This window comes from Chaetodon trifascialis, chromosome 14 (assembly GCF_039877785.1).
Source record: "Chaetodon trifascialis isolate fChaTrf1 chromosome 14, fChaTrf1.hap1, whole genome shotgun sequence".
NCBI classification, from domain to species: Eukaryota; Metazoa; Chordata; class Actinopteri; order Chaetodontiformes; family Chaetodontidae; genus Chaetodon; species Chaetodon trifascialis.
Window position 1 is genome coordinate 8,298,868 of NC_092069.1, and position 22,197 is coordinate 8,321,064.

The 22,197-nt window shown below is 42.7% G+C and overlaps 3 protein-coding genes across 9 annotated transcripts in view; 1 reads left to right on the top strand and 2 right to left on the bottom strand.

The window, feature by feature from the left end:
- ralgapa1 (Ral GTPase activating protein catalytic subunit alpha 1) overlaps nucleotides 1-5,549 on the bottom strand; it is a 63,550-nt gene extending 58,001 nt beyond the window's left edge. For 5 of the 6 annotated variants that reach the window (XM_070978626.1, XM_070978623.1, XM_070978624.1 and 2 more), the window contains exons 1-5: nucleotides 5,143-5,511; nucleotides 1,992-2,102; nucleotides 1,795-1,844; nucleotides 766-823; nucleotides 195-238 (exon numbers count right to left, since the gene is read on the bottom strand). In XM_070978626.1, the coding sequence (XP_070834727.1) occupies nucleotides 195-238; nucleotides 766-823; nucleotides 1,795-1,844; nucleotides 1,992-2,102; nucleotides 5,143-5,248 (369 nt within the window). In that variant the 5' untranslated portion in view covers nucleotides 5,249-5,511. Of the gene's footprint in view, nucleotides 1-194; nucleotides 239-765; nucleotides 824-1,794; nucleotides 1,845-1,991; nucleotides 2,103-5,142 lie in introns of all 6 variants that reach the window. The other variant, XM_070978621.1, reaches the window with a different exon arrangement.
- Nucleotides 5,550-5,908: 359 nt separating this feature from the next.
- On the top strand, nucleotides 5,909-11,771 carry brms1la (BRMS1 like transcriptional repressor a). Its single transcript, XM_070979979.1, has 9 exons — nucleotides 5,909-6,048; nucleotides 6,757-6,915; nucleotides 7,089-7,179; nucleotides 7,304-7,431; nucleotides 7,521-7,600; nucleotides 8,649-8,745; nucleotides 8,877-8,966; nucleotides 9,107-9,171; nucleotides 9,275-11,771. The coding sequence occupies exons 2-9, from the start codon at nucleotides 6,777-6,779 to the stop codon at nucleotides 9,371-9,373; spliced, it is 789 nt and encodes a 262-aa protein (XP_070836080.1). The 5' UTR covers nucleotides 5,909-6,048; nucleotides 6,757-6,776; the 3' UTR covers nucleotides 9,374-11,771.
- Nucleotides 11,772-13,129: 1,358 nt separating this feature from the next.
- Nucleotides 13,130-21,982, bottom strand: mia2 (MIA SH3 domain ER export factor 2). 2 transcript variants are annotated; one of them, XM_070979849.1, is made up of 23 exons: nucleotides 21,749-21,982; nucleotides 20,833-20,964; nucleotides 20,665-20,686; nucleotides 20,389-20,477; nucleotides 20,077-20,148; nucleotides 19,794-19,904; nucleotides 19,578-19,649; nucleotides 19,375-19,479; nucleotides 18,953-19,075; nucleotides 18,606-18,785; nucleotides 18,411-18,501; nucleotides 18,167-18,234; nucleotides 18,005-18,075; nucleotides 17,829-17,930; nucleotides 17,632-17,728; nucleotides 17,391-17,458; nucleotides 17,201-17,286; nucleotides 16,966-17,079; nucleotides 16,316-16,465; nucleotides 15,058-15,213; nucleotides 14,816-14,868; nucleotides 14,550-14,727; nucleotides 13,130-14,448 (listed from the first exon to the last, which is right to left on the bottom strand). In XM_070979849.1, the coding sequence occupies exons 1-23, from the start codon at nucleotides 21,848-21,850 to the stop codon at nucleotides 14,231-14,233; spliced, it is 2,460 nt and encodes an 819-aa protein (XP_070835950.1). In that variant the 5' UTR covers nucleotides 21,851-21,982; the 3' UTR covers nucleotides 13,130-14,230. The 2 variants fall into 2 exon arrangements, with proteins under 2 accessions (XP_070835950.1, XP_070835951.1); XM_070979850.1 differs by lacking the exon at nucleotides 16,316-16,465 and having other exon boundaries at nucleotides 21,749-21,972.
- Between the last annotated feature and the right edge of the window lie 215 nt (nucleotides 21,983-22,197).

Here is a 22,197-nt window from a genome sequence, read left to right on the forward strand (position 1 = left end):
TTTTCACTAAATACTTCTTCAGCTAGAGGGGAGAGGAGAGGAGAGGAGAGGAGAGGAGAGGAGAGGAGAGGAGAGGAGAGGAGAGGAGAGGAGAGGAGAAGAGAGGAGAGAAACATCCCCTTAGGAGGTGGGACGATTAGAATCGAGGGGCTGACTGACAAGTTGACAGAGTTACCAGCAAATCAGAGCAGTACCTTCAGAGAGTTCCCAGTGTGCAATAGCTTCTTGAGGATCAGCCCTGAGAGAGAAACACACGTCAGCCCGGACATATCAAACAGTGCACAGTGAAAATACGTTGAGTTCGGCCAGCTGTGGTAACATTAAAAGTCGACTTTAAATACAGCTGAAAGTGAAAAAGAACTGAGTTCAACCACACAAAAAAAACTTTTGGGGAAAATGAAACACTCTTTGAATTACATAGTTGTTAATGTTAATGAACTTAATAAACCATGTGTCCTACTGATTCTTAGGGGTGTCAGTGATGATAAACAGTTTGACAGCCTCAGCACAGATGCAGGATAAGAGGACAACAGCTTCACTGCACCGTGCCATGAATTCTTCCCTCTGCAACGTTTTGCTGCTGGTTGGCCTCTGACATTACATGAAATAATCTATCATGTGAGTGGCTGCGCTGTTCAAAACTGGTTAAACCTGATTCAACGACACACCGTTTGCCGGGACAATCTGATCTGCTGCAGACATGAAGAAGATCGGCTACAACACGTGTGTCAAGAAAGGGGTTGAGGAGGGGTTTGAGTGAGTTACCGATGCTGTGGAACTGCCATCGGCTCTGGATTCTCTCAGGCAGGAGCTGGAGGATTTTCTGGAGAAAAAAAAATTGGATATTGAGAAAATTATTATTTTTATGTGTTACGAGTGAGTTTTATATATTTGGCCTTTCAACGAGGGATGGACACTGTGATACTGGGGTATACTGTCCCATTTACCGTGATAATAATTAATGATTAAGATGTCACTGGTTGGTGGGCTGTTCACTGGATTCAGACAATTTAATGATGAAAAAACTGCTACAGGAATACATCTAACTCAGTATGACATATATAAGTAATCAATTATTCTACAAACTTATATTACTGTATAGGCTCTAACTTTATCCAAGTAGTCACTGGACTTGTGCAGTCTTGTTCTAAATTGAAAGTGTGTGAAGGACCAAATGGAGGTCAGGAACACACACATACTGACTCTGGTATCTTATCACGGCTCCTCTAAGCACCACCACTGAGTTATGAGTGCTGCTAAATGCCAGTGGTCTTAGTTTGCCAGCTGGTTGCTGTGTTACTGACCAAGAACACATACAGAAAGTCAGAGCACAGGGAATCACAAACACTTCAGTGATTTACTTTCACATAATGACAAAGCTCCAATCTGCAGAGTATTTAGTAGTGGTCGACCAATATGGCCGATGTGGGCATTTGGAGAGCAGGGCGCCGATGGCACATACGTAGTGCTGATCTCATGTTGTTTTTCTGCGTCTGATAAAATACAATTTAATAATAATGAGATTGAATGACTTCACCTAAATGAATATTTATTTTAAATGCTACTGTCTGCATCGTCTCTGCTTCAGTAGATCTGCACTCTGTCTGCAGTGAACACAGACAAACACTGGGAAAAACAAAGTGCAGTGTCTCTGACGTGTCTGTGGATATGTTTTGTTTAATTGGTCTTGTGAGCTCAGGAATCTCCCAGATGTTGCCCCATTTAATTGGTCTCTTACTAGTATTTACTAAGGATTTCCAGTTTGATTAGGAAGGTGCTATAATACTGTATTACCTCAAAGATGAAGAGGATGGAGTCCAGCTCCTCCCTCTGAGACTTGTGACCTGAAACACACACATTAGTTTGAAAAAAAGCACAATGATATGGCTAAATAGCAATGCACATTGATTTATTTCTACCTAGTGAAAGCTGACCAATCAGAACTCATCTTAACTGTTCGGCTCTTGACAGTGACAGTGAGGAAAGCTTACCTTTTTGCCGGAGGCTGACCTCAATGGTGACAAAGTTCTCAAAGAAAACATAGTAGATATGGGAGTAGTTCAGGTCGAAGAACTGTTTCAGCTCTGAAGGCTCTGCGTTTTCTGGAAAATCAGAGGGAAAACAAAACTGAATTAACAAACACACACCCTCAAGAGAAGAACACAAAGGTTAACGCAAAACGGTCGACAAACTCGTCCTTGATTCCATCAGAAATATGAACTTTCTTAGTGCTGAAAGTGTCCGACATCTGGTTCCATGACGTCCTCATGAGCATACCTCACATCAACTTGACCACACATGTCCCTCTGTTTACTTTAAAACTAGTTTTCAGTCGGAGAAAGAAAGATAAATAAATAAATAAATAAATAAATAAATAAATAAATAAATAAATAAATAAATAAAATATGGCAATAAAAACATCAAAGGACATGGAGACTATTTCACAACAAATATATCAGTAATGTGATTTTAAAGTGGACAATTGAACCGGCTACAGGCTCTTCTCTGTCCATTTTTAGTCTACATTATTCAGACATCGAAGACACTTCTGAATTTTCATCACAGGAAGTAGGAGTTCGAGTAATGTAACCTCACTGCAGGTCCAGGTTCTCTAAATATGCAGCAGAAGAGACTCACAGCTCAGTCTGGGTCCAGGCTACTTTCAGATAAATTGCTCCAAAGAATGGGAAGTTTACATTTGTGTTTTGGACTGAATCTCAACACCACTGGCTATCATCAGGGAAGGAGACACACTGACTGAGATACAGAGATAAAGCACACGCTCATACTGAGAATAAACCCACACAGAGTCCTAACTGAAAGCAAACACACAAGCATGTATGCCTATGCACTGACACACACAAGCACACGCACAGGTACACTCTCTCAGAGGAGCCTCGGGTGATGGTCTCTGGGTTTGTTTATATTAAGTCTTAAAGCTAAACTCTGTCACATGGGTGCAACACACACACACACACACACACACACACACACACACACACACACACACACACACACACACACACACACACACACACACAGAGGCTGTTTGTGTTCTATGACATAGTGGTTGCCCTTGTAAGGTCTTAGTGGTCTAGCTGAGCAGTTTTCTATCTTTTCCACTGGGGACCGACATTTTAAACACTACCTGACTGCACACGTCCTCGCATAAGCTGATGTACAAAAGTTATTTTATTAAGCTATTTTTAACAGGGAGCAAATTATTTAGTCACTCTTTGCATGCTTTCACATTGCAAAATTGGGTAGTAGCACTGAATACTATTGTGACTCAGTCCACAATGACCAGAGCTTCATTTACCTGTTGTTCTACATCACAGTCAACAAGTATGGACCACTAATCTATAAAAATGACCTGCTTTACTCTGAGGTATTCGTAATGGTCTGGTTTCTGTTTGTTTACCCAGACAACTACACTCTGCTAATATTGGACAGAAATTCTGGCCTTGCAATGTGATATTGAGGCAGCATTTTCAGTCATTAAATGGACTGAGCAAAACACCTTGTAAATGCATTACTATCTTATTTAGACAATGGCTTGATCATTAACCTCCACATAAAAAGTAGGTTTGGTCAGTTTCCTACTGTAGGGACAACTATTTGTTTTTTTTAGTCTGACATCAACAATGGGGCCAAACAGGGCTGGGAAGCAGTTACTTAATAACTCGATTGCATCAAAGGGATTACAAAACGATGAAATAGCCTCCTGTTAAACCATTCCTTCAGATCAGATATAAACTATCCTATTACAAAACCTTAAAACAACACCTCTGCTGCTCACTCTGTTTCCTACAGTGGCAAAGGTAAACACTTTTGTGGGGAGCATCTTGTTTTAGGGTGAGGAAAACTGGTAATTGCAGTAAGCTTTCATGAGAATGATGGCGACATGAACAACAGCAGCATGGAAGAGCAATTCTTGCCGCAAGGTATTTAATTTAGCCTGCTTGCTCTTTAAGTGGCATGGCTCCAGTTATCAATTCTCATAATGGTGCCCATGTGCATTTTCTTCAAGTGGTGTACTGGCAGCACGATCATTAAATCTGTGTGGTTAGCTATTGTTGAGCTGTCTGAGCATTCCTTCTCAGACAAGTGTGTTTGTGTGTGCCTGAATCTGTGATTGTTATCAAGGTTTTGTGTTCCCCATAGAGCACAGACAGGGGGCACACCCCTTTCTCTCCGTGTCCCACGCACATACACACAAACACAGAGCCCAGCCGCTCTTACAATAGAAACAGGAAGTTGAGCTACTGTATAGACACAGAGAGAGGAAATAGTACAGGCCGTTTCCCTGTCCGGTCTCTGTGTGTGTGCGTGTGTGTGTGTGTGTGTGTGTGTGTGTGTGTGTGTGTGTGTGTGTACATGTGAGAGCAAGCGTGTGTCAGTGACAGACATCGACGCGCGCACACGCACACCATTACCCTGTCATCCTCCTTATTCTCCCACAGATTCAAAACACTGCAGTTTGTGTTGTAACACATTTAAACACATGTTAAAACAACAACAACAAAAACACAGCATTTCTTACACTTTCACCAGCACCCAAGAACCCCCCCCCCCCCCCCCCCATATGCATATAGCATCACTGTGTTTAAATCCTCCGCAGTCGGCTTCATACACATGTTCTCACACGGTAGTAAAATCATAACACCCGATTCCCCTCGATGCAGACCTTCAGTCAAACTCCACTCAAAAATCTGACAATGTAATGCACTTGCTGCTAGCGCTCGTCTTACGCTCCTCTAACTCGACAGACGATGTTGACAGCGGATACAGATACTCATGAACTTTTCAGCACATTTTACTTTTAGCCCGTATGTACAATATTAATAGTGCCCATTATAGTCCTTCTGAGGGAAACACAAAAGAGCAACAACTTTAAAGATTTACAAATATCGAAAAAAATACGTGACAAAACGCTTTGCAGAGATGCCGAATTCGTGAGTGGATACTAAAAATATGAAATTGCGTTAAAGTTTGTTACAAAAAGGCTGTGTCTCTGTTTACGTGCCAAGCAACTTTCAATTTCGAGATTTTCGAGATGAGTTTGGTGTGGCATTCCCTGTATGCATAGACTGGCACGTAGAAGCTAACCTGTTAACTGATTAGTAATGATTTTTAACTTACCTATGACTATTCTGAGATGCTTCAGTCTCGTCAACACGTCCTTCTTTGGGTCCAACACTTTCTGTGTTGATTTTTTAACGTCCCCATGAGGCTTTTTGGAAAACATTCCTGGGACAGAAGACACAAGAATGCGATGGTAGACAGCAAGGAGGGGCTAGCTGTGTAGCTACTTAAACAACCTCAGCTAGCGTTAATCTTCAAACTATAACGAAAACACGTTGCTTCTGGGTCATTTAGAATGCTGCGCTAGCAGCCCTCCGCAACTGCACGGACTATATCAAGGGATAAATTTAGCCGGAGAAGGCACATTCTGTTTAAACTAAGACAAATACGAAAAACGTAGCGGGGCAAAGCATCCATCCATCGCACCTCCCTCCCACAACAGTCCGCAGCCTGAAGGCTAAACTAGCTAATCGGCTAGCTCGGCTGTTCACTTAGAAAACATCATGGCGGAGAAGGGAGGAGGCAAAACAAAATAATGGATATCAGAGTAATTCAACGCCAAACAAACTTTCGCAGGCCAGTTTGATCAATACAACATAAGAATGTTGTTAAATTGTACTATACTAATGGCAGAAACAGTACTTCTAATTTTGCTAGCCTTAATGTTTTAAACGACTGTCAGCAATTCTACTGGAACTCTCCGTCTCAAGATACAGTGCTGAATCCTGGGTAACGTAGTTTAGGGCTGGTTGGAAGACCGTTGGGAATGTAAACGTTCGCGATACAGAAAACTACAGTTCCCTATGCAAGTTCGAGCGCCCGTGTGAGATTTGTTTTTAGCTTAGCTGGGACACGAGTGAAATTGTAGCTAACCGAGAGGGAAAAAAATAAAATTGAACTTATTCTCTCTTAATTTTGTTTTTCTTTCAAGATTCACACAAGCGTCCAGTACCTTCCCATCGTGTGAGTTATGATTTATGTTTAAGCTTCCTTAATAATGTGTTTTTGTAACAGCTCGTGCGAATTTTGCTTGCTACTGAACTATACTAGGTTGCTAAATTGCTAACGTAATGCTAACTAGATGTGTTGTCGTTTATGTTTGTTTTAAACAGTTCAATCATTAAAATGGGCAAACAGCTAGATCTCTTTGTCACTTAAAATTACTTTGTATGAGTAACCTTTTCATAACTAATCTCAACCACAATAACAAAGCCTTCTACCAGTGGGGGTTCATTCTTGTTTTCCCCAGTACCCCAGTGTTACCGGCAACATTTCAAGAAGAATTTACCAAATTGATTCGACACAATTATGTAGACAAATGAAGAAAAAAATATGGAACATTATAAAACATCCGTCACTGGGAAAAGAATTACGATGGCTGCCCCACATTGGCACTTGCATTTGGTGAATAACAATGGGGATATTACACTTTCAAATGGATAAAAAGTGCAGAAATTTCATTCTCCAACCCTAAGATTTTTTAGAAATTATATAATCATATCAGGTGAAGGAAACAAAATTATTGCATTCATCAACAAGTCATTTGTAATTAGTTGTAATTACTTTGAACTGCTAAGGCATTTCAGACAAATATGTTAAAAGTCTAAAGCTGTTTGTTTACGTAGAACTGGCTCAGGAGCCTGACATTATATTTGGATCTAACACTACCAGTCTGACGTTGACTTGCCGCCATGCCGGTGCACCGTGACCGGGAGAAGAAGGAGAGCACAGCAGAGGAGATGGAGGTGGAGGAGCAGGAGCAAGAGGCATCCACCTCAGAGGAGGAGGATTCTGACACCTCCTCTGTCTCCGAGGATGGAGACAGCTCTGGTGAGAAATTCTGGAACAGCAGAAAATGAGCCCAACATTCATATTCAGATTATGTTAATGGTTGCTGTTGAAAGAAATATTATTTTTTGAAAAAAATAAAAATTAGTTGCTGCCAAAGGTTTGACAGGACAGGCCATACTCAATGAGATGTGTGTTTCTTAATCATGTTCCAGAAATGGATGAGGAGGACTGTGAGCGGAGGAGGACAGAGTGTCTGGATGAAATGTCCAACCTGGAGAAACAGTTCACAGATCTGAAGGACCAGTAAGACTGACGCTGATTTTTGTCAAGTTTACCATTTGTCTTTGAAATTTAAAAATGCGAAATGATTTTTTTTAAAGTCATTCGGATTAGCTATGGCCACACTTACACCTGTGTTTGTGTCCAGGCTGTATCGTGAACGTCTCAGTCAGGTGAACAGCAAGCTGGGAGAGGTGGAGGCTGGCCGGGCAGCAGAATATCTGGAGCCACTGGCAGTCCTGCTGGAGAACATGCAGGTCCGCACCAAGGTGGCAGGTAACTTCAACACACAGACACACTGGAAATGATTACACACACTGGCCTCCTTCTTCACCCTCTTACTGTGTGTCTCCTCTCTTTGTCAGGCATCTACAGAGAGTTGTGTCTGGAGTCTGTGAAGAACAAGTATGAGTGTGAGACCCAGGCAGCATGCCAGCACTGGGAGGTTAGATGCATGCATGCATGCACACACACACACACACACACACACACACACACACACACACACACACACACACACACACACACACACACACACACACACATACACACACACACACACATTTGTACTTGTATGCTTGTGATGACACTCGTTGACATAATGTATTCCCTAGCCCCTGAACCTAATTTGAACCAAACCCTTAAAACCAGGTGTTAACCCTCAAACAGACCTTCAAAGGGCTGTGACGTCTGGACAAAATCTCCTCACTTTCCAAAAATGTCCTCACTCCTAATATCTAAAACTCACGTTGGTGCTCACAGAGATAACTGTACAAGTACACACACACACCTTCACTGACCCTTCTAGCCCCTATACCTAACCCTTTAACTCAATATTATCCAAATTGTAATATGCCCAGGTGTGATATTCAAATTGCAGGAGCTGCAATTTTGTAATTAAGGTAAAATGTGTCAGAACATATTGCTATAAATGAACCACTGTGCTGCTGCAGAGACAAATCATGCTCTCCAGACATAAGAGGGCATGCTTATTCGGTACAGACCCCAGCAAATATCACATCATCATTTTTTCGTGACAATATCTGTCAAAAATAATTGCAATATATATTTTTTTGCATATCAGTAAGTCCTAGTGAGGACAGGCTTAAATGTCCTCACTCCTAAGGTCTAAAACTCCAGTTGGTCTCTGCAATGATGGACATACAAATACACAAACACACACATATGCACACACACACACACACACACACACACACACATACTGCAAAGGTGATACACTGTCTTTAGTGTCTTTGCTTCTGCGAATCATGAAGACTTCAGAATTTGAATTTAAGAGTGTGCTATTTGATCCATGTAACTGCCAGTCGTGTATATACAGTATGCTTTTAGATGCATGCTTGTGTGTCAGATGTGATTGTTTTTTTCTAATACTGTGTGTGTGTGTGTGTGTGTGTGTGTGTGTGTGTGTGTGTGTGTGTGTGTGTGTGTGTGTGTGTGTGTGCGTGTGTGTGCGTGCGCGCGCTCGCGCGCAGAGTGAGAAGCTGCTGCTGTTTGATACAGTGCAGAGTGAACTGGAGGAGAAAATTAGAAGACTGGAAGAAGACAGACACAGCATAGATATCACATCAGGTAACACACACAGAACACAGTCATTACATCATGTCAAGTCAAAGCAAAGCATTTTACTGACAGGAATCCAGCTCTGTGTGTGATATTCAGCGCATACACAAAACATTTTAATCTGTGTCTCCCTCTGTCAGAGCTGTGGAATGATGAGGTGTCAGGAAGGAAGAAGAGGAGAGATGCTCTCAGTCCAGATAAGAAGAGGAGGCGACCTTCAGTGGTGTCTGATATCCTTCCACTGTTAATACTTCTGTTCACTTCACATTGATGCCATTCAGTACATCTACTTTCACTGCTTCTATGAATCCCAAAACTTGTATCTGGATGTGTTCTGGCTCCCTGTAGCACTGCCCTTAACCCCACTCACGCCCATATATTGTTTACATGCTGCCTGACTTGGACATCCTGGAGGACTGGACAACTATTAGAAAGGTGTGTAAATGCATCCTTTAATAATCAGGGCTGTGTCTTTGTCCCATGGTGGCATGTGTGTGTAGGCTTTTTAACAGCCATGCATGTGTGTGTTATCCTCCAGGCCGTGGCCACGCTGGGTCCCCACAGAGGGAAGGCCGACGCTGACAGCTCAGTGTTCCCATTCAGACCAGACAGAAACAGGTCCATTCTCAACTGCTGAGGAGCACACACACACACACACACACACACACACACACACACCCAAACACTCACACGTTAGAGGACGCACCCAAACACACAAGGACCTCAAACACATGCGCGATAGATGCCGACATACATATGACACACATGTACATCTGCATGCACAAAAAACGCACACAGCTGAACATTCGTCGGACTCTACCCACAATCCACTGCACTCCTCAGCGAACAGCGACACCAGTCGGTAAGCTGCCTCTCGTGCCAACAGGCACACACAGTAAGGACTCAAGGTCTGCTTCCCTTTAAAGGACAAACAGGTGTAGAAGCATTATTTCCACTGACCTGTTCCCAGTACTTCCAGTCAGAAACTCCTGTGTGTCCCACATCTGCGTTGTTTTCAGGGAGCAAAACAAAGAACACTGATGCAGCACGGAGGAATAACGAGACACAGGAAGTTTTATTGACTGGTGCCTTGTAATTGACAGACAGCGCGTGGATGACAGACATTAGCATTTTTTCTTCTTCAGTTTTATCGGAATAGTTTAAAATAGAAGACTTATACTCTACAGTGTCACCTGCTATGAAAGAAGGGTTAAACATGAGCTGAAGAGGCCTTACATCATGTTTACATGTTCCATGTGTGCAACAATATTTCAGGCGCTGTTTGATCTCTGAGCATCACGTCACAACAGTTTGTCACATTTTGGATTGAAATGATTGCTGCCAAATGATTTTCAGTCCGTTGACGGCTAACATTTTTAACAGATCCCTCCCCCTCCGCCTTGTCCATGGACCACCTACGTTAAAGTTTTGAACTCTTCCATAAGAGTTAAAAACTCTTCCGCTCTTCCTAGTATTTGCTGGGGGTGCCATTGTCTCTACACTTTAAGGTAGTCTGACAGCTTAACATTTTTGTACAACCTAGATCAAACCTTGTGCGCCAATATTTGTTCAGCAGTGTCACGGGACTGCTGTTTTTTACAGTTTACCACCAGCAGGTGCCATTATCTGACGTGGACGGCACACCTTAAGACACATGGAGAGTTTTCGCAGTTGTTTGCAGCGCTGTATTGACCAGCAGTTCAGATATCTAAACCTGAGTTTTATGTGGTGGCACTGGAGCGTTTAGAAGGTTTTCTTTCATGAAGTGATCAGCTTTCCTTTCACAGGCTCCACATCACTGTGTGTCATTGTAAACGTTGCGATGTCGAACCTTAAAGCTGGACAAAGCTTCCAATGACATGTGAGGAAATACTGGTTTATATATGAACCCTGTCGATTTGTGCCATATTTGACATTTTTGTGTGTTTTTATGTGGATCCGTTTAAATGTTGCATTAGAAAAATAACTGCTTTTTGATCAAAAGACAGTTTGTACAGTTTTTTTGTTGTTGTTGTTGTTGTTTCAGAGAGCATCCAGACCTCCACAGTACCTGCACATGAAATTCAGTTCTGTTAAATGTCTTTCAGATTTACAGTGTGTTGCTGTGATTGCGGTTGAGACAAACTCAGTTCTAGCTGTAATTAAAATGCAGGATGAGAAAAAAAGATTTTTCAAGATTGTGTGTGTGCGCGTGGCCAAGACGGAAAGGAATAATAGTTCGATCTAAACCATCTGAAGCACAAATTCAGAGATATCACATTGTACTGGACCCTTTTCAAACCAGCAGTGGTCTTCTTCACACCACCAACTCTGTCAGCAAGTGGTGATGAGAACATAACGAAAACAGGGATTATTTCATTCATTTTTATTCTATCCTCTTTAATCCTTTTTTCCTCATCAGACTCTGAGAAAATCCCAAACTGTTGTGAACATAGGTGGTTATTTTCAAGTGGATCACCAAGTCAATTTACCGCCCTCTTTATTTACCACTACAACTGCAAACCAGTGTCAGTAATGCAAACATTGATGGAGCCACATTCACAAAGTATTTCATAATAACTGAATGTAAAACAAATAACATGAGAGGTAAAACACCCCTTACAGTTGCTATTCAACAGGTGTTACTGTTACATTCTCTTCACATGGATCTACCTCTTCTGTCGCTCACACTTTAAACTTAAATCCACGTTTGGATTATTACTCAAGAACCTGAAAATGCTTCCATGTTTGTGACCAGCCTGACAGGAGTTGATGTTGTCGTTTCAGTGTGTTACAGGTTTCTTTGGCTTTGTAGATTTGATAGGACTTTTTGTAAAGCCTCCTGTGATGATGACTCATTGTACAAACAAGGAAGGAACCGAGCCGTCGACTTAATACTGTCGATTTGTAAACGGAGCTTTTGAAAGATTGAGGTGGTGGGGATGTTACATTCAAATCAATATTTTTGACAGTTCATGTTAAGGTATCAGGTACATTTGTGTCTTTCTTGTTGATGATGTTGGTGGTTTTTACAATTAAAAGTTGTTTTATAAGTACTCCGTGGTGTCTCTTTCTGTCATTTTTAGCAGTGAAGAGGATGCTGACAGCAAGGTGTAGGTGAGCACAGTGATGGTTGACGTTACAGAGAAAGAACTGGCAGACCAAGGAGAGCGTCCATATTTTTAGACCAGACTGTGCAAGCATTAACCTCACTAATGACAATGAAATATTTATCAGCTTCAGAGTGTTTCACAGCGCCTTGAAGACAGCACATGAAAAGGAAGCCAAACCTGCATTGATCCGAGGACTCAACAGCAGTTTATATTCTAATAAATTTACCATTGATAAACTTAAGAGCATTGCTAACTTTAACTAACGTGTTGTACATTATCTACATCAAGCTAACAACACTGTGCAAGGAGAGCATGTCTTTTCCACTCCTCCCAGTAAAACTGACATATTTAAGAAGTGACATGCACACACTCGAGCCAACCTCACTTCTACATATTAACAATCACTTCTTTCCACACACAGCTAAATCCCTTCATATACACAGTATGAAAGGCTGTTTTAAGCAGGATTTGTCAGCCTCTGGTTTATAAAAACATTTAGATTTTATTCAGAAAACCGTGTGCTTGATTTTTAAATGTTACGCAGCAGGAAAATATTGCTTTATTTTGCCTTATTTTTCAGCTTATTGTACATGTTTCCAACATGGGAGAGTCCTTCTCTAGGGACAAAACACAAGTGGCTATTACAAGCTACTTTATTTGAAGCCAGAGCCAAGAGTCATTGTAACAACATCAGCAGGACACTTTACTTGTGGCTCTTGGTTTAAAGCAGCTATCATGATGACGGTGAAAGCCTGTTTAGGTCCACTGGAAAGCTCGTGAAACAAGTACAGTTATGAAGTGGTGAAAACCATAATAATCACTTTGACTAATGCTCTCATTTAACCTCTGAAGAATAATTTGGAGAGTTCTTGTCAAGATCAGCACTAGTGCTATTCTCTATGCAAGTCAACGTGGAAAGTGGACAGGAAAACCCACAACTATCTCTTATTTTTACTAAATATCTACTCAGAATCTACGAGGGATGTTAAAATTAGACAAAATGTATTCATTGTAGTCTACTAATTTAATTTGCATGGCGGGAAATTTATTCAGGTCATAAGAGGTCATTACATTGAAATTGTACTGTGCGATCAAAGTTACAATAAGTTAAAAAGTATATTTTGGAATATTTATCAGTTACATATTTACCATAATGAAATCGCTGCTGCTGCATGTGGTATGTACAGTGTTATAGAAAACACTGATAACTAACCAAACATCCCAACGCTCTGTTCCTCCACTGATCAGTTTGCTCCTCAAACATCACGCACAACAAACTGAAGATGAATACATCCGTGAAATACGGAGACACTGACAATTTGGCATTCTTTATTCAACTATTTATAATCACTTTTTACAAAATTCACATGGGTGTCATCTTTATGGCTTAGAAGGCAGCCTCTCTTCCAGTCAGTCCCCGTTCATTCGCTGCTCCGTGACAGCCAGAGATGAGTCACAGCTTACCTCGACGAAACACAAGCAGCTTATGGAAAACACGTCCTTCAAGCCTGGGCCATATGCAAGTCATTGAAACCTGATCAAAAGCACTGCTCCTTGAAATAACAGCTTTGTTGATGAAGTCCTACAAATCCGACAGGGAAGCCAGCTAATTCAGTTCCACACTTAAATTATATTTTAAGAAACTGCTTCATTTGACCTCAGGAATACTCAAGAGTTGAAGATGAACTCAGTTCAGCCACAGACAAAACAAGACTGGATGAGATCTGATTTAAGTTTCGTGGAATCCAGGTCATTAACGACGCCGCTGATCAATGGCTAAATTTCTAAAATTATGCTGACCATGGCATGAGTGTTGGTGTAACAAACTATATTGTATAAGGCCTAAAAAGATGCATTTCCTCCCTGATAGCTTGTAATCATTTAGATTTCTTTCTGTACCGTCGGCATGAAATGTTGACCGATGCCATACATCCATACTCTGCTGCATATCACACATATTAACACTTCCACATGCACACATTTCAAGCTGTGCCATTAACGACCTTTATGGCATTGTCAAGCAAACAAGTGACTGTTTCTGGTTCACGTGGCATCATTGTCACACACAGACGTACTGATCAAGCTGCTGCGTTACAACAGAGCCGAACTGCTGTCACTGTGACTCCAGAATGACAGGGATGATGGGGCAGAGCGAAAGTAAGAGAAAGAAAAAAAAAAGGCAAGTGACAGGGCAGAAGAGATAATGTGAACAGAGAAAGACGGAGCAGAAGCACACAGACACAGTGGGCAAATGAAGGCTGACAGCTTCCCCGCTCCTCATTAAACACACCCTCCTGGTTAAGAAGTAGATGTGAAAGAAAGATAGGATGTAAAGTAGCAACCTGCCCAGCCACCCATCTACCTCACACAGCTCACAGCTCAAAAAAAAAAACTGGTCAAGCTCAAATGGCATCTTCGGGCGAGAGTGTGTGCTCCTCTGGTAGCTGGCTGTGAGGTGGGGACTCCTGAGGAGGCATAGGACCCATGGATGGAGGTGGGAGGCCGTCGGGCAGAGGGGGCCGCATGAGGGGAGGGTGAGGATGAGAAGCAGGAGGAAGAGGAGGTCCACCGGGAGGGAAACGAGGGGGGAACATCATCCCTGGAGGTGGAGGGGCCCACACTGAGGAAGGAGGAGACGGAAAAAGAGTGTTAGGTTAACTCCGATGGCATTTAGAGATAATATGGTGCCACAATGTTGTGAAGATAGCTGTGACTACTTACTAGGCATCATGGGAGGGCCCACGGGCCCCCTGGGAGGGTAGAAATCAGGCGGTGGTGGTCCATAAGGGGCTCTACGAGGAAAGGGGCCATCCATGGGGCCCATCGGGGGTCCAGGAGGAGGTACGCCCCCCATCCTTGGATCAGCATCAGGAGGAGTCCTTCGATCACCAGGTCCAGACTGGTGACACGGATCCAGAGGAGGTAAACGTTAGAGAGGCTGGACCACAGAAGCAAACCCACACGTGCAGCTCACACACATCTCTTACCTCTCTGTGCTCCAGTTCACCAGGACCAAGGCTGTTTTCTCTGTATGGGCCATCTGCACCGGAATGAATCAATGATTAAAGGACATGAGCAATCAGGAAGTAGACAGTGTTTTTTGTTTCGGGTTTGCATTTCAACACACGTCGAGACCTTCACACAGGATTGAATTGTGCTTTTTGAGGTGATAGTGAGAGAGAATAGAGGAAAAAACAATGAAGCAGCTATACAGACTGCAGCGACTCACCTGCCATGTCTGCAGGGTGAGGGGGGCCAGGGGGCAGAACCCTTGGATGGAGAGGACCGGGCGGGAGGGAGCCAGGAGGGGGCAAAAGGCCCAGAGCTCCAGGAGGAGGTGGAGGTCTCCTGTACATTGGACCTCCTGGTTCTGGGAACATATAGCCTGAGATAGAGACGCACAGTGAGAGACGTGAAGATTGATCAATATTAAATCAACAGCTCTTTCCAAAGCTGTAAATAAGTCAAACGAGGCTCTAATCTGAAGAATCATATTGATATTTTTGGAGGTTGCTCCATTTACAAGAAACTGGAGTGACATTGTGGAAGTGGAGTGTCTGATGTTGGGCGCACAGCAGCTTAAAAATAAGCAATTTTGTTGCTTTTACCTTGAACAAGCTGTTGTATAAACTGTGAACTTTTCAGGTGGACTTCTGCCCTCAGGATCATGTGATAAATCATGATACTCAAAAACTCAAAATGCATTGAACACAACACACATTCACTGTCAACATGCATTTAGCATGCACATGCACACAATACAACGCTGACAGTTGACAGGCACAACTGACAACCTTAATGATGGCTGCACTGTCTGACCGTCAACATTTGGGTTCCCTAATAGTGTGCAGACAGGACACAACAATGCCTTTAGAACATACACACACACAAACAAAATCAAGGTGCACATGATGCCACGCAGGTTGAATTTTGTCTAAGTAATCCAATAATGATGAGGATGAAAGATTGATGACGCTGCAGAAATCCAGCAGTGTCACATGCAAATGTATCCCCATGAGAGGAAAGATTTTCAAATATAATGCTGCAGTCTGCAGGCTGATTCTCACTTTAATATGCAAGAGCAGGCATCAGCAGGAACAGAGCTATTTTCATCTTTGCAGTCACAAGTCACTGCTCGTGTTGTCAGCACTTCAAAACTGTTTTATTTAGGTCACCTTGAGCAGACTAGAGTCTTTACTGCATTGGAAAAAATCTTTCAACTTTTGTTAAAATTGTGTCAGAAGCAAAAAGAAAACACTGCTGAAATCATCTTGAAGGAGTTTCAACACTTGAGTACTTACCTGCTTCGAATCAAATGGAGGAAACACACTAATTCTGTGGAATCTGACCTGAATCACCATCCTCAATATGTTCAGGGACAGGCCAGAGCTGGTCAGGCTGTGTGAGCGTCACCAGCCTACTGGACGTTGCTGATTCACTCTATGTCTTTCTCTTTGTCTCTCCTGCATACACACACACACACACACCTGGAGGTCCGAGGGGCCCAGGGGGTCCTGGTGGGGGTCCCCTACGATCTCTCTCCCACGTAGGAGAGATTGAACCGCTGTCTGAATGAGGACCTCCACTGCGCTCCATCTCTCCTTGGCCACCTGGGGGCTCCATTGGGCCACGAGGCACTGTGGAGGAGAGGACCGGAGGAAAGAGATAGTCGGAGGAAAAGAAGGTGGAAAGGAGAGATAATTGAAGATGATGATCAGCGGGAGAGGACAGGGGGGAGAGAGGGAGAGAGAGAGGGAAGGGAACAGGCAGAACCAATCGCCCAAAGACAAAATATCAGACAATTAGACAGTGTGACTGCGAGAGAGAGACAAAGAGAAAGTGTTTCCCACAGACTTTCCAGCGAGCCAACAGCATGCCAGCATACAGACCATGCCACTGCACCTGACTAAGCATCTACAGCTGATCATGCTTCACCCAGCTGCTCATCTCCAACATGCTGAAGTGTTTATTGTAATGACTCTGTGAGACTGACACGGCTGCGCTTAAAATAACTCAACCCCCAAAAACATCACGAGAAGATATCAGGAGACTGTCCTCAAAGTGTACAGTACGAATGAAAATTAGAAAAGGTATATTTATGCCTGTAGTGGTTGTGTCTCTACATGAGTGTCTTTACCTCTTGGAGACAGTCTAGCAGGTGGTCCGTCCATTAACGTAGGAGGAGACAGAAAAGCTCTGGTTTCAGATGCAGGTCGACCCAGAGGAGATGGACCGTACGGTGACCTTTCAGCTGGAGGTGAAGGACAGCTTGGTGAGTGTAAAGTTGAGGACATCTGTGACTTACTACACGTCCAGGTCAGGTCTATTCGGCACAGGATATGATGCAAGCTAGATAATGCGTGTTTGCTAACCTCTGAAAGGCAGCGGTCTAGCCAGGCTGTCCAAGGCGTAGGGATCTTTGTCGAGGGCGTCTAGTTTAAACTGTGTGTCTGTCAGCCTGTAAACAAACACACCTTAAGTCAGCGCATGATGACAAACATTGCCTATATGATGTATACACCCTAAACTTTCGTAGATTTAAACTCAGTTCCTGTTACTTACTTCTGTCTGAGGAGGGCGTTCTCTCTCCGGATGTCTGATAGATCTCTCTCTGCTGCTCGGGCTGCCAGCTGGAAAGTCAAGCCGTCAACAGTAACACACCATGGCACACATGCACAGACACAGTCATCATCATGGTGGTCTAAGCATCAGAGCCACACCAACACCAACAGATATGTACAAAATGAATGCTCTCAGTGCTGTTCCTCTCATGTGTTTCTGAAGCGCTTCGACTTTTACTAACCCAGTTATTGTGAGCCTTCTTCTCATGTGCTGATATTTGAGTCTGGTAAGACTGTTTGGTTTTCTCCAGCTCTTCCTCCATGTCCTCTGCTCGTTGTCTGAACGAAAGGTGACGTACAGGTGAGACTGAGTTTCTGCACACGGGAGGCGAACGAACGTCACACACGTGTTTGCTGATGCTTTGTGGAAGCGGCGTACCTGTAGTTGTTGAGCTCTTCCATGGCCAGTGCGATGTTTTTGTCTGCTTTATTTAACTTCTCTTCTTTCTGCAGGCGTTCCTTCTCCTCTACTGTCAGCAGCCTGCAAACACATACGATCATCAATCAAGCTTGCAGTTGCACTTGCTCTCCATACACGTATCTGTGTGTCTGTACCTGTGCAGCTTGAGCTCATTCTCCTGGTACATTTCTGTCATAATGTGGAGTTTCTGTTGCAATCTTTGGACCTGAAAACATGAATAAGGGAAAGTGAATCCAAAAACAAATGAAAGTAGAGCAACAACGTAATTAAATATCACTCTAACACAGATCAGCTACCTGATCTGAGTAGCTCTCAGTGTCCGACTGCAGAGATAATTTCTCGTTCTCCAGCTCCTTAATGCTCACTAGGGGGAGAAACAAAAACACACAATATAAGTCCAGTCTCTACACTGATATTATTGATTTGCAACCTATAACTCAGCCAAGTGTTAATTATAACCCCAGGCTTTGTTTGCCATGTTTGTCAGACATCTTAAGGACAGTCTTGGTAAAAACAGACAGCAGTGTACAACTGACTCACTCATCAAGTCCTCTTTAGCTTTGACTTCATCATTCAGTTTGGCAAATGCTCTATCCTTGTCTTCATCGACTGATTTGAGGTCCGCGTTCAGCTGCACAGAAACGCAAACACAACATATTAGCAGACATTCAGTAAAGTGCACAGAGATGCTTAAACTTATAACACTGCATGCTTTTGTCAGCTTTAGTCAAATACCTTAGCAGCATAGATAAGTTTCTGGGCTTTCTGGAGATGGCCTTGTGCGTCTCCTCGTCCATTTTCCTCTCCTCTTTCAGCTGTCCCATTGGATGTCTCCTTCTCTCCACCTTCCTCACCCTCCTCTCCCTCCAGGTCTGAATCCCAGGCTTTCATCCTCAGCAGTCGATCTGTCAAGGACTGGATGGATACAATATTTGGTATTAAACTAATTTCTGGCAATGCAAAGAAATGTAACTTTAAAGGTGACCTTCTATATCAGTTTGCAGTCTTCTTCTTTTGTGGTTCTTGAGATATGTCTGAGGTAAATTATACAGTAACTGGCTACAATATAATATAATTAATACCATTATTCGCTCATCCTTGTTGGCCACATCCTGCAGCATCCCGTTGTGGGCGACCTCACACCTGCTCATCTCTGCCTCCAACTCACACACTCTTTCTGCCCATCCCTCCACCTGCTGCCTTAACTGCAGAGAGGAAGGGACAAAGGTACAAAATATGAAAACAATAGATCATATTTTTAACATTTCTGTGTACATAAGTTGAGAAGAGTTCACATAGAAAACCATGAATCTAGGACAGTATGTGATTAGATGGACTGAATGGAGCAGACTGGCTAAGCAGCACATTACAACCATGCAAAAGCAAAAGCACCTCACTTGCTACAATGCACAGTAATTGTCAGAGTGTGTGTGTGTGTGTGTGTGTGTGTGTGTGTGTGTGTGTGTGTGTGTGTGTGTGTGTGTGTGTGTGTACATCATCCTACCTGAGCGTTGCTCTCCTGTAGCAATGCGTTCTCCTCTCCAGCAGTTTCCAGATTCCTCTGGTGTCTGTCACAGTTCATACCGTACACTTTCAGAGTGGTCTGTGCCTAGAGACGAAGGGGCAGCGATAATGTCACATGAAACACAGAGGGAGGGAAAAGATGGAAAAGCAAAGAGGAGACAATTAGGTAACAGATGGCTGCACCTGCTCTTCCTGTGACTGGAGGTCTTTGGTTTCTTCTTCAAATGCTTTCATGCTCTCTTCAAGCACTGTTATCTGGAAGGATAAACAAAAAAAACCCCACTCCATCAATATCACGCTGCTGCAATAGATTGACATTCCTCTTCAAATGTGATTCTTGAAAGTTAACATGTGGAAGATATAGTTAAGTATTGTTGCTAGCAGTGTGAGTCCCCCTACCCTCCTTTCTTGCTCTATCCTATAGTTTCTCTGCTGGTCCAGCTGATCCTTCAGTTTTTCAAGATCTCCCTCCAGCTCCCTTTTAGTATGTTCCAACTGTCTGGCTTTGGCCTGGAGGGGCAAGACAGCAAGACATACTCAGAAAACTCTTTGAAGTGTGAGCAAAAGAGACGAGGTGAATCACAATGGTAAAATGTGATAAATCATTAGCAGTCCCGTTTTGATGTCCAAGTAGTTCAATATTTCACAATCTCTGGTTAATTCTCTGGTCTCTCTGCCTTACCTCCAGATGCTCTGTCTTTTGAGTTTGGGCCAAGACACCACTGTCCCTCAGTGAGCCCTCCAGGTCATCGTACTGTAAATGACACATAATGAGGAAATGAATCTGAGTAAATTTAAACGTATGTTCATACCAGTCTGCAATTACTTTGTAGTGAGAGCTTCTGCTTTTTGATTACACATCCCTCAACATCCATAACACTGTGCCTCAACTAATTCAGATGTTTTTCACGCCACGGAAATCAAAATATATGAATATGGCCTCAGTTGTGTATTAGACAGGCTCTGTTAGCCGTCAGTCAGCATTGATACCGACCTCTTGTTGACATTGGCTGAGAGTCTCAAGGACTTTACACTTTTCATCCAGAAGCTGTTCAACCTGCTCAGCCATCCACCGCTCTTTACCTGAAAACAAGGATACAAACCTTATAAACAAATTCAAAATATTTTTCTGTTATTTCTTAAATATTTCTGCTGAATGAATTAATACAGAGTGTGCAGAGAGATGTTAAATTGGCAATGATTTGATGCATTAGTTTTATTTCTCTCGTCATAAAAATGTGATATCAAGGAATAAGTTGCGAGAACTTACTGCGATACATTCTGCTTTTAACCTGTGAAGGAATAAGAAGAAAACAATGATGGATTAGAAGCCATTAAAGGGATTAATCGGCTGTTTTTCTGTCACTGCAAATTCATATACCGTTGGCATAAACAATCTTTGTCATGTTGATGCATATATACAAGGCCGTCTACTCACAGAGCTATAACATCTACAGGTGAACAACAGCACCGTCATCAGCCCCACCACACTGGAGATGATGACTGGTTCCCATGGCACCCCATACAGGTCTGGCCCAGGTCTGATGTCATCAGGCAGTGATGAGACAACCTGAATCAAGAACAGAGAGCTGTTTAGTTTAGCAGCTGGTCTGAAAGTATATTTTAAAACAGAGATGTGTGATCCCTTTAAGTGTGGGAACTACATTTGATTCACTCAATTTAATTTAAGGATCAGCTCCTTACTACTGCATGACTGGCCTGCATACTGGTTCTAATCAAGGCATCAGAGACCAGCAAAACAGCTGTTGCTTCAGTAGGTGGGGTTATGCTTCTTACATCTCGAAAAGGGACCAAACTACTTTATTTTTGAGTAGTTGCAATAGTCTTAAAATTGACCACTAATTACAGGTATATTACAAATGTGCATTAGTTGGTATTGCAAGTAGTTAGCCTTGACTGCTCATCCTTCACAATTTACCACACAGCTACTAAAGAAAATGAATGATAGTATGGCAGCACATATATTAACTCTGCTTCAAGAAGAATTCTAAAACATCTACCACATTTTAGCTGAAAGATTAGAAACAGTAGGGAAGCATAACAACACCTGATCAGACACGCTGTCGTTACTATCAGTTAGCTAGCTAACTATTACTAGCTAGCTGTGAAGAGCAACAAACATCTCAAAAAGCAACAGAAAAGCTTCGTGTTGTCTTGACAGCTGGTTAACGACACTGGCAGGACACACATGTTGTCAAGCATAGGATGTACAAACTTAAAAGACGCGTTCTGCAATAATAGAGAGCTGTTTTAGACAGCTTGACAAGCCGTTACGATACGTCAACTGTGAATGCTAGTAGGGAAATGCTAACGAAACCTGCCACATAACGTACATCCTTCACTTTCTCCACGGCGATACTGTAGTAAGCCTCTGCCGTCGCCTGAAAGTCGACCGCTTTGCTGGCCAACTGATCGCTTGTCGCATGGTCCGCCATTTCCGAATTATTTCATTTGGTTGTTATTTTATTTTATCTTCCATTTGAACTGACATTAAAAGCAGAAACTGAACCCATCAACCGGACTAGCGGCGATTTCACATCCTATTCACAACACGGACGCTCAAGAGTGGACCACGTCACGTTGGACGTCGTAGGAGGGGACGGGGTATTTGATTCTTCCCACAAACTGTTCGTAAACCTTTGGTTAGACTGTTACTGCTTAGGGCATTGATAACTCTTTATGCATTATATATATGAATAATTTTTGAATAAATATATTGATTTGAGCACTCATATACTAATGTGGATAGAAATACACCCCCGCGAGCATAAATGGTTCACTC

Excerpts from the sequence above, each read along its gene's own strand:
- brms1la (XM_070979979.1), top strand. The coding sequence starts at position 6,777 with ATGCCGGTGCACCGTGACCGGGAGAAGAAGGAGAGCACAGCAGAGGAG. Across the intron at positions 8,746-8,876 it reads CAGCATAGATATCACATCAG|AGCTGTGGAATGATGAGGTG; the intron begins GTAACACACACA and ends TCCCTCTGTCAG. Across the intron at positions 9,172-9,274 it reads ACTGGACAACTATTAGAAAG|GCCGTGGCCACGCTGGGTCC; the intron begins GTGTGTAAATGC and ends GTTATCCTCCAG.
- mia2 (XM_070979849.1), bottom strand. The coding sequence starts at position 21,850 with ATGGCGGACCATGCGACAAGCGATCAGTTGGCCAGCAAAGCGGTCGAC. Across the intron at positions 19,076-19,374 it reads TACAGGAGAGCAACGCTCAG|TTAAGGCAGCAGGTGGAGGG; the intron begins GTAGGATGATGT and ends TCCTCTCTGCAG. Across the intron at positions 18,786-18,952 it reads ACAAGGATGAGCGAATAATG|TCCTTGACAGATCGACTGCT; the intron begins GTATTAATTATA and ends GTATCCATCCAG.